We start from the raw sequence: 15,975 nt of genomic DNA on the forward strand, positions 1-15,975 counted from the left end.
TTTTCTTTTCTTTTCTTTTCTTTTCTTTTCTTTTCTTTTCTTTTCTTAGCAGACTTTTCTTTTCTAACTAGAGACAGGCCCGACTGGTGAGGTTTAAGGAGATGAGTTGCAGGTTGGATGGGAGCAGGGGTCTCTGAAGATCAGGGATCTATGGGAAGGATGTCTGCATGTCTGCCTTCCTGATCTGTTCTCCCATCAGATATAATACAACCTCAGCCTGCAAACACCATTGCAAGGTGAACCAGCTTTTCAGTGCAAGTCAAATCTTCCCAGTTCATTCCCAATCAGGGGCTGGAGATGCTTCCCATACATTTGGCATCCATGTAATCGCATATATCGCACATTCAATCAGTGGCAGCTCAAGACCTATATTCTTGGCGAGACACTGGGCACTGCAGGATTTGGGAAATGGATTCTTTGGGAAAGTTTCAAGCTAAATTTTCAAATCTGGGTGCAATTTATGTAGCCACAAAATATGTGCTTGCCGTCGCAGATAGCTGGCAAGTCTCCACTGGCATAGTCATATTCTGCAGTGGTTAGTATGTCTGAATGTGGAGCAGTTAAAGGCCAACATGGAAAATGTAACATTCTTCAGCCTCTTAGACCACCTGACACATCAGGGAGGGAGGATGAACTTGTGGTTAAAGCATTGACTTGTCACTCAAGAAATGTGGGTTCCAGCTCTAGTTCTTCCACAGATTTAATGCGTAAATCATTTAATTAGAACCGGTCAGAATTTTTTTGGTGAAACTGAAATGTTTCTCAGGTCCAGCACAGAATCTCGCTGCGGTGGAGAGGAAGAAAGAGACCCAACCCCAAATAGTCATTAGCTAAGTGTTTAGGGTACTGGCATGGGAAATCCATATTCAAGTGCCTTCTCTGCCTGCTTCAGAGCTGGGATTTCAATCTGGGTCTCCCACATCCCATGCAAGTGCCCTACCTCTGGCTAGTCTGGAAAAAAATGTCTAAAGGTCTCTGTTTCATTCTGCTGCAGAATGAAAACAAGTTTGAAACCTTGATATTATTTTGCAAAACAGAATTCTTGTTTTCCAGCCAACCCTCCATTAAATTGCTCTGTGCATTGTTCTAACATGCCTTGTTCTAGAATCCGTTCCCCCCACCTGTAACTAGGGGAGACAATCTTTCTTTTCTCCCCCTCTTTGTCTCTTTGGTCTGTTTTGATTGTAAGCAAGTTGGGAAAGAGGTGATCTCTTCCTATGTATTTGTACAGCACAAAGGACCCCGATTTCAGTTGGGGCCTGTGGAAACTGCCAGAATACAAAAATAGCTGGTTAATTTTTTTCCAAAATTTTGGAGTTTTTTTGACAAACGTATTCATTGAAATGTTGAATTTCAATGACGGAAAACCAGGATGAGTGTTTTGCAGAAATTTTGCATGAAACATGCATCCTGTTTTTCAATCAGCTGCTCCAAATTTCAATGGAGAAGTTTGAAGTTCATTGAGAAAAAAAATGGGAGGATTTGGTCACAAAAATTATCACAGAAAAATCCCAGTTTTTTAAAACCAGCTCTAAATACAAATAATAACCCGTAACACACAAATCCCAAACCTCTGCTGTCTTTAGTGATTTATCATGAATTATATCACTGTAACCAAGATCAAAGGGTGGCCTTTCAAACATGTGAGTTCTGAATTTCATGACAATAGTATAAATTTAATCACATAAATAAAGTGGGGTAAAATGTCCAAGTGCTTGGTATGTGCATGTGTGTGGAGGAATTTAGCTGTGTAATTCCCACTGATGTTAATGAGTTTTGCTTGGCTAACGATCAAATCAATGCTTTGAAAACATCCCCTGAAATATTAAAATATCATTAAGGTTCAGGCAGCTCATTTTATGGCATAATAAATGTTGCCACAAAATTGTCTCTAAGTAAAACAAAAGGACTCCCTGGACTTATTACACTTTTCCTGTTTTCTCTTTGCTGAAGTGTATATGAATAGCATCGTTTCCCTTTAACTAGAATGTGAGCCATCTAGGGGCGCTCACTGTGTTCTGTTTTAGAAGCCTAGCAGAGCAGCTCTGTGTATATGTAACTCATCCTTGCATGTTGGGTATGGTCAGTAAACACTGTTATCGGGACCCCACTGTGCCCATGTGGTTTCTTCATACTACTTTATTGTTGTTGTGTAAAAGCGCGAAAGACACAACCCTGCACCATTTCTTTTCTATTGCCCATTTTCCATCTATCCTGATGCACCTTTTCCGCTGTCCCTCACACAATGTAGGCCATTTTCCAAAAGTGAGTCTCTTCTTAGGGTGTTTCAGTCCATCATATAAACTAGAGATTGGCCTGAATTCTATCACTAGATCCAAATCACAAGGAACTTTGGATCTGAACTGGATAGGTTTGACCCATCAACCATCTGATCTGATAGATCAGAACCAGAGTATTGCTGGTATCTGCTCCCACTTCCCTTCTTCAACTATAGGGAAATTCAAGTCTAATTCTAGCTATAAACGTTAGAGCTCAGACCAGCTCTAGTTCAAATGAGGATTTAAACATACAAGCTGCCTGTTTACATAGTGTGTTTAGGGATTTGGATTTGATTCCCACCTGTGCCACAGACTCATTGTGTGACTTTGGCCAAGTCACTTAATCGTGGTGTGACTCAGTTTTTGATCCTAGAAGGAGGATAATTCTTCTGTCCTGCACAGGAGTGCTATGAGAATAAATATTCTTGAGGTTCTTGGATTTGGAGATTATATAAGGAGATGTGCTCATTTGACTCGCTACATTCAGGATTAGTACAATCTAAATGAGGGGCCTGTGTTTGAGAATTCGTTTGTGCTTTTCCTATCATTCTGTTTCTCGGTAAGAATGGGGGGTTTGTCAATATTCATGCCCTTGTGTCTAACATCACTCTTCTTTCATCTCTGCACTCTCCCTCTCTCTCTGGTCCCTTCTTGTTCATCCTTTGCCCCTTCTCTATACACCTTCGTATTCTGATTATTTTATTTGCATTATTGTAGTGGCCAGATGCACCAATTATGATCCAGGCTCTGTTGTGCTAGGTGCTGTACAAACATAAAGAGGGTCTACAAGTCCAAGAGAGAATGAGAAGGGGGCAAGGAGAGTGTAATGTAGTGGGAAGAGCCCCTTCAGATTCCAGACAGAACTTCTGAACAATTGGAGAAGAGACCATAATCCCAAAATTTCCCTCCAGGGCAGGACTTGGGGAGCCCCAGTCAGTGATGTTTAAGAACATAAGAATGGCCGTACTGGGTCAGATCAAAGGTCCATCAAGCCCAGTATCCTGTCTTCCGACAGTGGCCAAAGCCAGGTGCTTCAGAGGGAATGAACAGAACAGGTAATCATCAAGTGATCCAAAGTGATATTTAGATGCCCATTCAGTGTGAAGGTGTTAGTTACATTAATACCAAGTCAGCACATTCATTTAAGGATGTCCCAGTAATCTGGGCCACTACAGGAGGGGAAGGAGAAGGAAAGATGAGTAACAGGGAGGAGAGGGGAGAAGAGACAAAAGGACATAGTGTGGGGAGAAGAATAAAAAAGAAGATGAAAGAAGTAGGAACAGGAGAGAAGGGAGAAGAGATAAGAGGGGAGAGGAAAGGAAGAGAAAAAAGTGGAAATCTCCTGCTGAGTGAGTTTCCGAAATCACTGGAATCCCTTATTTTGCTAATTCAAACTCAAGCTCAGGGTGATTCCTAGACAGAGGCCCTGGTACAGTGGTTGCTTTGTTTCCACATATCTGGAGCTCTGGGTGAGGTTGCACAGAGTAGCTCTTTGTCAATGCCAGGCTAGCTGCTTGTCTGCTTTGGCGAGGCCAGCCTAACCCTTCCCAAAACACTGAGCTCCCGATGTCCTCTTGGAAGGAGCAGAAATCGAACATTGCTGTTGGGATGAAGGGTGTTGGGATCCGCACAGCCCCATGCTCTTTGGGTTCCCTCCTTCCATAGTGAGTGTCCATAAAAGAACTCCTACAAATGGGCCTCGCTCCACTGACCTCATAGAATCATAGAATATCAGGGTTGGAAGGGATCTCAGGAGGTCATCTAGTCCAACCCCCTGCTCAAAGCAGGACCAATTCCCAACTAAATCATCCCAGCCAGGGCTTTGTCAAGCCGTGCCTTAAAAACCTCCAAGGAAGGAGACTCCACCACCTCCCTAGGTAACGCATTCCAGTGCTTCACCACCCTCCTAGTGAAATAGTGTTTCCTAATATCCAACCTAGACCTCCCCCACTGCAACTTGAGACCATTGCTTCTTGTTCTGTCATCTGCCACCATTGAGAACAGCCGAGTTCCATCCTTTTTGGAACCCCCCTTCAGGTAGTTGAAGGCTGCTATCAAATCCCCCCTCATTCTTCTCTTCTGGAGACTAAACAATCCCAGTTCCCTCAGCCTCTCCTCATAAGTCATGCGCTCCAGACCCCTAATCATTTTTGTTGCCCAGACCGATGCTGAGCTACACCTGTTCATTCCGGATTGTGTAGCCACTGGAAAACTTGAAGCCCCACACTCCGGGAATAACCCAGGAGCAACCCAGCGTCTGAAATAGAATCGCATAAACAATTCTGAATTATGAACACATTGATAAAAAAAATCTAAGTCTGCTCATGGGTAATTAATGAACGAAGGATGGGGCTGTGATCGGTGAATAAACTATTCACTGTGAATGGCTCTACCGCTTCTCTCCTGCACTGTAGTTATTCTACTGCATTCCTCTTTGTATAGCCTGCAGCTACACCACCTTCTGCTGGGATCCTTTCAAATTCCCTGTCCTAGAAAAGGCCAGGCTGGGACTATACTTGGAGGGAGACCTTCACGGGAAATCCAGGTGTTGCAAATGCGATTTGGTTGGGGAGCGCTGGGTCGGTCATTGAGCTAATGTCCAGTCTGGTGTTCGGGGGTGCTGTGCTGCAAGTGGTGATTAAAGTAAGGTCCTGCCCACTTATAATCATTAAAGAATTCATGGCATTTTTCTCAAAAGATGGGTTGTTTATATTCTCCTGCCAAATACCAGTTTGGGAAAATGCATAGCTTCTACCAACAATGCCCCCCAGTGCTGAACTTTTGGCTGGGGAAGAGGTCTGTGCTTGCCAGGTGCAAAATCATAATGAAAATGCTTTGGAGCCATCTTACAACATTGTCATCATTATTAATGGGTACACTGGTATACACACCATTGCCATGCATGGTATGTTGCAGAGAGACTAAAGAACCCCTCCCTTCTCTATGGAGCTTATAGCATAAGTAGGAGCGTTGGTTTACTCTATTAAAAAGCACCTGGGTGTGTTTATATCTAATGCGGATTGGATTCTGAGAGAGATATTCACAGGAGCAAATCTGGGAGAGAGAGATATGAACACACACATATGTATATGTTATTGCCCTATTATCTGCAAGAGAAAAGCTCAAGTCAGAGTAATGTTTTCCAAGGGAAATGCAGTACAGAACAGTGGGGTTTGAGTCAGTCCATTATAGGGATACTGGCCAACCAGACTGCACTGTGATGGATGCAGTGTAAGAAGTAAGGTAGATCCCAGGGGTGAAAACCTGACTCTGCTGAAATCAATGAGAGTCAGGATTTCACCTGACATCGAAACCTCCTCAAATCTGGGAGTGCGAAGATCTGGGGGTTTGGATCAGACCCATCAAATGGGCCATTAAAGTTTGAGCTGAAAGGTCCAGTTGCTGAGAGAAGTGGAACCCCCTCAACAACCATTGAAGCCAATGAGAGTAGAGGCTGCCAGGCACCTCCTAGAGACCATCAGCGCTGTACAGGATGGAGTCCTAAAGCTCAAGCATGGATGCTGTTATTTCCCCTAGTCTCCTCCAAACAGGACCGTTCTTGCTCCCAGTACATGGAGCATTTAACACCTGACACTGAGCATTTCTGCAGCGAGTGGGAAGTGCTCGGACCCTCTGAAAAGCCTGACGTCCCAGCAGTTGCTCAGACTCTGCTCCGGCTGCCATGGGACATTAAACCTTCAGCAGTTTGCTTCTCCGAAGGTGGATTTTGGTTCTCTGCCTGGAAAAACAGTAGGCGAAATAGTAAAACCTTAAACTCAAACATGTGTAAGTTATACATCTTATTTCCATTTTCAAGCCACATTCCCCCGGCAAGACATGAGGAAAAAATTACCATCTGCCTTAGACTCTCTCAGTGGAGTATTTATCTCCCAGCCATGATCACTGAACTTCAGTAATTCCCCCACCCTCTGTTAGATTCAGAAACAAACTCATTTACTGTTCTATATTGGAAAATCCTCCCAACTAGCTCCCAGGATGGGATGAATGCACTGGCATGTTCTTTACCCTGCAGTGAGTATCTTCCTCCCAAAGCACTTCTTTGCTTGTTTCTTTGCACTATTGGCAAAGAGGCAGGGTGGTCATGTGGCTAAGGGCTGGTCTACACTGGGGCGGGGATCGATCTAAGATACGCAACTTCAGCTACGTGAACAGCATAGCTGAAGTCGAAGTATCTTAGATCGATTTACCTAGGGTCCTCACGGCGTGGGATCGACGGCCGCGGCTCCCCCGTCGACTCCGCTTCCACCTCTCGCTCTGGTGGAGTTCCGGAGTCAATGGGGAGCACATTCGGGGATCGATTTATCGCATCTAGACCAGACATGATAACTGGACGGGGATCCAGGTTCAACCCTTGCTTCAGCCACACACTTAAGCCCAGATTTCTAAAGGTATTTAAGCATTGCTGTGCTCAGCATTTCAAAGGCTTGCTGATTTAGGAGCCTCAGTCTCACTTTCAATAGTGATGTAGGCAACCCTAAAACTCATTGACTGTCATTGGCTCCAAAGTGCCTAAATTCTTTTTGAAAATGAGACTTATGTTCATAAATCAGTTAGGCACTGCAACCCTGAGCACCACAGGGCCTAAATACCTTTAAAAATCTGGGCCTTAATCTCACTGTGCCTCAATTCCCCATCTGTAAACTGATGGCAACTCCCTCTTCTCTATTTACATTGTGAACTCGTCAGCCAGGGACTGCCTCTTACTGCAGATATGTGGTGGCTGCTATCCCTGACACACCAAGAATTAAACTGGAGAATCTACAGTATGAGCTACTGCAGCGCAGGCTTCTTAGCTAGTGGCTGTAATGGACAGATATCCTCTGCGGATCAGCACAGAAGGGGACCTGCAGTACACATTCCCCAGTGGGTTACATGGACAGCACCTAGCACAATGAGGCCCGAATCTCTAGGCACTGCAATAATATAAATGATCATTATCACATTTTTATTATCTTCCTGGGAGCATTCTGTAGCTCCATGTTTCCAGTGTGGATATTCTGTGGCCTTTAATAACGAAATGGGGAGGGAGTGCTGTATTTCTTATTATTTATATTGCAGTAGTGCTTACAGGTACTAGTCAAAGGTTAAAGCCTTGCGCTAGATGCTGGACCGACACACAGTAAAAAAAACAGCCCAAAACCAACCAAACCAACAACAGTCAGTTCTTGTCTCCCACGAGTTGACCATCTAGGTTATGACACCGCACAACTGGTGGGTGAGACGAACCAATTGGGGTCTTCTAACACCAGGTCGCATCTGTTCTATTGCAGACGCTAATGCGATATCAAGCAATGCAGGCTGTCTCCAGTAGGGTAATGCAATGTGGCATTGGCTGGAGATCACTGCTTCACATGAAGGGAGGAGGGGAAGACTTTCATAGGGAGGCAGCGTGGCCAGTGGCTAGAGGACTGGGAGTCCGGGCTATTGGGATCGCAACTTTGCCACTGACTTATTATGCGATCTTGAGCAAGGCACTTGGAGCTTGATTTTTCAAAGGTGCTAAGCATCTGCAGCTGCCACTGATGTCAGCTGGAATTTGGGGTGCTCACCTGTGTGCATGAGTTTATCCTTCTGTTTAATAGATTAATAGAGTAATAATTAACACGCTCCTGCTGTGAGGTTTCTGGTGTGTAGATTACCTGGGACTGTCACATGACAGGCGATATAGAAGTGCAAGGTACCCTCTAGACACTCCCCCTGTTTCTGACCTACAACTTGCTCCCCTTCTACTCCACCCTAACCCTAACGCTAACCTTTCCCGTTTCAGGGAGTCGCCGGTAGACTGCAGCGTTAACAAATGCAGCAAACTGGTGGGCGCGGGGACGGAGTCCAACCCGATGAGTTACAGCACCTACATGGATGAAAAGAATGGCCCTCCCCCAAACATGACCACCAATGAGAGGAGAGTCATCGTCCCAGCAGGTACCATCGGCATCACAATATTTGTGTTCTAAATTCTTTCTGCCACTGTCCATCTTTGATTTGACAGGGAGGGTGGGGGAGAGTTATCTGTTCTCTGCTGAGTTCTCTGTATTAATAGCCATATAAAGCTAAGCAAAAATCAGGCTTTCCATCCTGTGGGGAACTCCAGTATTTTGTTTCTGTGTCTTGAACCAATGTGATTCCCATGATGCAACACACAGCTTAGTCAGAGGGGAAACTATGGTGCATCATGGGTGATGTAGTCTGGCCAGGGTGCCCAGCTCATAAAATTGAATGGAGTCCTGAAATACTGATCTAAATCTCCCATGAGGCTCCATAGCACCATAGGCAGATGCACTTTATTGTAGAGCTGACTAAAAATGAAATCGTTTGCTTTGATATTTCCAATGAAAAATCAGAAAATTTCAGTATTTTCTATCAAAAAACTATTTTGTTGGAAATTTCCCAAGCAGCGGTGTGGCCTTATACAATATCTAACCGTACCTATGCAAATGTAACAGGGCACATGAAATCCATTCAGATGATCAGGGATTTGGGAATCACTGCTGTGGGGAACCTGCAGAATTTACGCTTGGAAGGTGAGGGCGTCTTTCCTCTGCAAAGTTTGGAAACTCTTTGTGTATAACCACTTTAGCATAGGGACTTCCCTATGAAGGAAACTGTATGAGCGAAGTTCTCAGCCCATTGACGTAAATGGCAAAACTTCCATTGACTTCAGTGGGACCAGGATTCCCCCTATGTTCTGAAGGATGCAGCTAATGAACTATTCATAGATTCCAAGGTGAAAAGGGACCATTGTGATCATCTAGTCTGACCTCCTGTGTAACACAAGCCACAGGACTTCTCTGAGTTAGTTCCTGTTTGAACCAGAGAAAATCCAATCTTAATTTTAAAATGGCCCACTATGGAGAATCCATCACAATCTTTAGTCAATTGTTCCAATGGTTAATTATCCTCACTGATAAAAAAATTGCATCTTGTTTCTAATCTGAATTTGTCTAGCTTCAATTTCCAGCCTCTGGATCTTGTTATACCTTTTCCTGCTAGTCTGAAGAGCCTATTATTAATTTTTTGTTCCCCATGCATGTACTGATAAACAGTGATCAAGTCATCCCTTAACCTTCTCTTTGTTAAGCTAAACAGATTGAGCTACTGGAGTCTATCACTGTAAGGCATGTTCCCCAATTCTTTAAGCATTCTCATGGCTCTTCTCGGAACTCTCTCCAGTTTATCGGCAGAAAGAGGTGTATTTGTCGAATTTAGCTCTTTTTTCAGTTCATGAACTGATCGTGAACAGATGACAATTCCAATGCATTTGTTTACCATTTGGAATAAGGACAAGATGTTTGAACTGAATGCAGTAAGAGAGGGGAAGCCAATAAAAGATTGACCCCTGTGCTCAAGGTCCCGTTTAAGCCCAGTTAAGGCCTCTGCATTGGGTGAATTTTACCCTCAGAAAGGCGAATGACCTAAGTAGAATGATGGAAAGGGACATGTTTTCAGCATCAACATTGACTGGAGGGAGCGCACTGTAGTGGAGAGAGGCAAGAATACTGTTACCTAAGAGCTGACACAGCAATGATAGTAAACTCTAGCTAATGTGCTATGAAGGCAGTTTTTCAGGGACTTTTTGACATTGAAGTGTGATGTGTTTAATAGGGACAGAAAGGCCAGAATGAGTGATGTATGACCCAAAGGAACTCTCCAGAATCTTCTCCCAACATTGTTAATGAACATGCCTGAGATTTAGAAAAATGTTTCAGGGATTCTGTCAGGTCAACCTGGGCCCTAAATGTTGGGATCTTACAAAACTAACTAACTAAACATTCCCCTTCAATATTTACAACCGAAAGGCCAACTTTCTCCAGAACTTGAAAGTGAAATGGCAAGAAACTGGATGGAAACAGAAGTGCAGCTGATCAGGGTATTTTCATTGCCTAAACTCAGAGGAAATGCAAAAAGTAAATTAACAGTGAAGGATAGTAACTTATATGGTTAAAATTCAATTTTAAAGAGCTCAGGTGCTATTAGGAAGTAGGTAAGTAAATCTCACTATGTATTTTTAGTATTTTCTGGAGTGATTTTCCATTGCCATTTCACTCTGGTATGAAGCAGCCCTGAAACCCAGCAGATGCAGCCACTAGATGATGCCCTCTGTATAAGGGGATGCTTGGGTGGCATGGGCTGCCAGCCAATCCCATCCCCCAAGCTATGCTAAACACCCAGTCATGATTTGTGCCCCACATCTCTGGATATTCTAGTGTGGAGGGACCAGAAATTGAAGTGGCAGGAAACTGTGATGCTGGATACTTCCAGTCTCATCAAAAGCAGGAATTGCCAGCTGAGACGTGGTCATGCAATCAAGTTCTAGTCTCTAGCCTAACTCTGCCAAAGTTCTTGAGTATTTGAATAGAGTCCCTCATAGAGAGAGGTGCCAGATGTAAAGACAGGCCCAGATCCAAAGTTCCAGGGTGATAGGACCCAGAGTCTGGGCACAGACCACTCCCTAAATTCAAGTAATTTTGCAAGAGAACCTAATTTGTGGCTCAAATTTCCAGATGAGGGAACATGAGAAAAAAAGCACAGGAAGAATCTGGCAGTGGAGATAGGCTCTGAAAATGAGTCTGTATAAACGGTATCAAGACGGCATACTTAATTTTCTCTGGGACTTTCTGATCCAACCCATCATCTTAAAACTCAAAGGATGATTTCCATTTGTAACTGCCGGTGCAGCGAACTCTCAACATGGGTGCTGACACCTCCAGCTGAATGCCATCCGTCTCTTCCATCGTTGCCGTTAATAACAATTCTGCAACTGGACCTTCGTTGACAATTGGCAACGATGCACGAGACAGTATAGAATCCAGCTCACCCTCCAATAGCTATGTTGGTTTTGCAAGGCTAATGGGGTTGAAAACTTGTGTTTGTCAGCTGAGTCAGCAAACGTGACTCAGAGATACATGGTTAACAGAGCTGTTAAGGCAAGAATTTTTTAGACTCCCTTTGCTGACCATAATAACCACCCTTCTCAAAGTTTAAAAAGCCATCTGTTAGGAGTTTGTAATGCACTCAGGACAGGCTGGGTGACTTCCATATCCCTGCTATATCTGTGCAGCTTAAAGGCACCTAACAGTGTGACAAGTACATCTCTTCAAAGGGATGAGCTTTTTATTCAAAGAGGTGAGTCATACATCAGCTACTACAAAGGTGGCCGGGGAGATAGTGCATCTGAGTGCAAACCAAGTGAGTTGGATGCTACTCCTGGCTCTGCTATTGATTCATTATCTCACTAGGGGTGAGTCCCTTGCTGCCCTGTACCTCAATTTCCCCATGTGTAAACCAGAGTTAATTATACTTTCCCACCTTTGAGATGTGTAGATGAAATGTGCTCTATTACTAATATTATTAATGGGCTAACTGACTGTTAGCGTGACACTCCTGTGACAGGCTGTCCCTTTGGGCCTGGTATTTACCAGCTGTCTCTTCTTCTGCCAGATCCCACCTTGTGGACCCAGGAACACGTGCGCCAGTGGCTGGAGTGGGCTATAAAGGAGTATGGATTAATGGAGATTGACACATCCCTCTTCCAGAACATGGACGGAAAGGAACTGTGCAAAATGAACAAAGAAGATTTCCTCCGAGCCACCTCCCTTTACAACACAGAAGTTCTGTTGTCTCACCTCAGTTACCTCAGGGAAAGTAAGTACCCCTCTGATGCTGGTGCAATGTTTACTTGCAGGGGGGCGAGGGGGAGGGAAACAGGCTGTGGTGAGTTTTGAACATCTCACTCTGCACTTGGATGATAAACGGAGGGGAAGAGGAAGAGAGAGGAGAAAGGGAAAGAGAGAGAGAGAGAGAGGAAGAAGAGGAACAAAAGGGAGTGAAAGGCAAATCAAAACTAACCTCATGAAATATTGTTTGACACCAACCAAAATTAGCCTGTGGAACCGTCTGCCTCAAGGTATCATTGAGGGGAAGAACTTAGTAGGAGTCAACAAAGACCTGCATATTTATATAGATAATAGGAACATCCATGGCTATATGGTTAAAAAAAAAATACAGACTCTCTTCAATGACTAAACCAACTACTAAGTGATGAGGTTATGGGGAGATTATTCCATAATTTTCCATTTTTTTGGAGTTCTTGACCTTCCTCCAAAGAAACTGGTGTGCACCACCATCAGAGCCAGGATATTGAACTGGCTCTGAGCCAGGCTGGCAAGTCCTGTGTTCCTCTGGAATTTGTTGAAGGAGGAGAAAATATGAGAGAGACATTCACTGACTATGGCTGCTCAAAAGCCAGCATGGTGTAAATAACCCTGTGTTCAAAGGTAGCAGGATTTTGTTAAACCTCTTTGGTCCTGTCCCCCCCAGCACCGCCCTACCCTGGGAGGGCCTGCTCTTCTTTTAATAGCCCATTTTGCTTTAGTAAGCTCCTGCAGTGGGCTACCAAACAGGGATAGTGAATAGCCTGATGGATTACTCTTTGAAAGGAGCTATAGTATTACCCAGAGAGGAAGGGTGATCCAGTGTTGAGCCCAGTAGTTTGGTACTTGGGAGACCTTGGTTCAAGTCCCTCCTCTGCCTTATGTTTCTTATAGGACCCTAGGCAAATCCCTTAGCACTCTCTGCTTGTAAAATAGGGATAACAACACTTCCCTTTGTAAGGCTGTTAGACCCCAGTTGTTGGCAGGTGGGATCAAACCTGGGACCTTTGAAGCTAAATGCATGAGCTAAAAGCCATGTGGCTGGTAGCTAAGGCTGTAGAGCAGACTCATTAATCTCTTTCTAAGTGGCCTTAGGGCCACTTGATGGGACAGAGCACCACACCTAGGAGATGTGTGGGTTACACCTACATCCTGGAAGTGTTGTGAGGATAAATACACTGTGAGGAGCTCAGATGTGACGATAAGAGAGGCTTTATAAGTAGATAGATCCTACATGACTCCAGCTCATCCATTTTCTTTTCTATCCACTGCATTTGCATTCCTTTTTTCTGCCCCTGACTTCATCCTTCCGGGGCTCAGAGGGGTATGACTTGGAGTGGAACAGTTGTGAGAAATGAAAGGTAGAAAACTGATCAGGAACAATGTGCTGCCCAGCAAGGTGTGGGAGACCAACAAGTGTGTATTTTCTTACAAACTGATGGTGTATAACTCTTATAATCTACAGAGAGCTGGAGAAGTCTCCCGTCTGGCCAGTGCAGCAACACAGTTAGGCAATGCAGTCAGATATGTAGGATGGAATTTTCAAAAGCATTTGGCATTGGTCTAACTCTGCTCCCACTGAAAACAATGGGAGTTTTACCGCTGACGGGAGAGGAGCACCGTTAAACCAGTGCAAACCCCACCCATATTTTGTAAGAGGAGCTAAGATGAGCTGAATGAATAATTTACAACAAATAACTGAACTGATGGATTTGAACTCGCCACCACCCCCACCACCCGTAGCTGGATGATCACAAAATAATCAGATTTATCCCAAATCGTTTGCAAATTTCTTCAGGATATGGTTGTTGGTCCACATAACATTCCAAGGGAGAATGTCACAAATGAATATACAAATCACTCTGACACTTACATAACAAATTTGCACCTATTTAACTAAAGGGAGTGATTTTTCCATGTGCTCCCCCATCTGTCTGTATCCATCTGTTGTCTCATGTTTTATACTTCGATTGTAATCTCCTGGGGGCAGGGACTGTCTTTTTGTTCTGTGTTTGTACAGCGCCTAGCACAATGGTGTGCTGGTCCATGGCTAGGGCTCCTTGCTGCTAGGAAAATAGAAAAATGATTATTTAAAACCAATTTTACTGAAATTGGCACCACTTCTGTATGTAGACAAGGCCTGACTCAAGGGAGCAGTGCGAATTGCACATTTTGCAAGCAGATAAATGATTTTCAATTCTGGTAGGGTGAATATTTGCATGAAACATTCCCTTTTTTTGAGCATTGGGAAAGCTTGAGCCTTCGCAGAAAGTGACCGTGAAAAAGTCATGCATGCTTCTAAATCACCATTTGTTGCTGAGTTTGAGCAGATACATAGGAAAAAATCTTTCCTCTATTGCCCCAGCTCCAATCAGGAACCCTCTCCCACCTCTATCCATAGGTAAAGGGCACACATAGGAGATGGGCCAATGGAAAGCTGTAGACATCTTTTCCATGCTCTTTTGCTGTTTACAGGCTATGTTGGGCCAAGTTAAGCGCTGTGTAAATAAGTGCAACTCTAAATTATTTTAGCAGGAGTTGCAGTCTTTTTACACCAAAGCTATACTGTAAAACAATAGTTGTGTGTATAGAGCTGCAGTACCAGAAGTGTGTGCATCTAACAGCAATCCAGGTAGACTTTCCTTAGTTTGGAGTTTAAACCCAAAATTTGGGCCAGATTCTAAGAGGTTTCCAAGCTTTCTGGAGAGACTGGCTGAATCAGGGCTTGTGGGTTGAAAGCACACGTTTCATTACTGCCACCTGCTCTGTGGATAAATAGAAGATTCCATTCCCCAGAGTTAGCAGCCTGGCACCTTGCAAGGGCATGAAATTAACTTTATAATAAATATACTTGTCCCATCCTTGGTACATAGCGGCTCTTTGGGTCTAAGAAGATTGCAGGCGATAGATAGATAGATAGATAGATAGATAGATACATAGATAGATACATAGATAGGTGTGTGTGTGCACACACACACCCTTACATTTGTGTGTGCCCTTTACATATATATATATATGCAATCTCCGTAGACCCAAAGAGCCACTATGCAGCAAGGATGGGACAGGTATTAGATTGCAGAACAGTGTCTTTGACATTCTGTCAAAGTGTCTTGCTGTCTCATTACAACCCAAACAGAAGACACTTTTATCAAGAGAAGCTGCTTCAATCAGTACTAAGAAGCAGGTGCCCTTAATGATTTTGAAAATAGAATAAAAAGAATAGGCTATTCTAACTATTCTATTATGACATGATAGCCGTAGTGATGTGTATTATGAAACCCCCAGACCGGAACACCCCAAACTAGGGAAGAGTTGGATCCATCTCTGAGCTGCACAGTTAGCACCTATTTCTGTAATGGACTGAACCATGTGATGCCCTCCTATTACAGGCATGCTACACGAGAGTGAAAATAATATAAACGGGGGCGGGGGGGGGCAGGGAGAAAACCCACATACACTAAAATTCCAGACAACATTTCGGAATTCCAAAACAAACATTTTTTGAGACTGACATTTTTAGGAAATCCTCCTTCAAAGGCAATTTAAAAAATATTTGTTTTCATTCCAGTTGGGGACAAAACCAAATGGTCAATTCCTACCTCTACAACTAAATTTCCCATTTAGCATTGGGCAAATCACTTCATTGCTCTGGGCCTCAGTTTCCCCAACTGTAAAATGGAGATAAGACCTTTCTGCCTCCTTTGGTCTGTCTTGTCTATTTAAATGGCAGTCACGTTGGGGCTGTCTGTCTCTCATTAGGTGTTTTTACAGTGCCTACCACAATGGGGCCATGACCTCTGCTGCAGCCTTTAAGGCGCTAACCATAATACAAATGAATAACAATCATAAAATATAATGTCCCAGCAGAAGAATAGACTAGATGAGCTCATCCCAATTAAACCAGTGCAAAGCTGAGTGACTCCATTGGAGACAGAGTAGTCAGTAACTCCAGATTTACACAGGTATAACTGAGAGCAGACTCTAGCCCCAAGACTCCAGCCCATCTCTGGCTTTTGCACTCATAC

General features: G+C 43.8%; 1 protein-coding gene across 7 annotated transcripts in view; it reads left to right on the plus strand.

Moving 5' to 3' along the window:
- The window catches only part of FLI1 (Fli-1 proto-oncogene, ETS transcription factor), a 114,766-nt gene that overhangs the window by 63,602 nt on the left and 35,189 nt on the right, over nt 1–15,975 (plus strand). For all 7 annotated transcript variants that reach the window (XM_024209624.3, XM_024209623.2, XM_024209627.2 and 4 more), the window contains 2 exons: nt 8,068–8,222; nt 11,739–11,942. In XM_024209624.3, coding sequence (XP_024065392.1) covers nt 8,068–8,222; nt 11,739–11,942 — 359 coding nt within the window. The remainder of the gene's footprint in view (nt 1–8,067; nt 8,223–11,738; nt 11,943–15,975) is intronic.

This window comes from Terrapene carolina, unplaced genomic scaffold (assembly GCF_002925995.2).
Source record: "Terrapene carolina triunguis isolate 2854851 unplaced genomic scaffold, T_m_triunguis-2.0 Scaffold374, whole genome shotgun sequence".
Lineage (NCBI taxonomy): Eukaryota > Metazoa > Chordata > Testudines > Emydidae > Terrapene > Terrapene triunguis.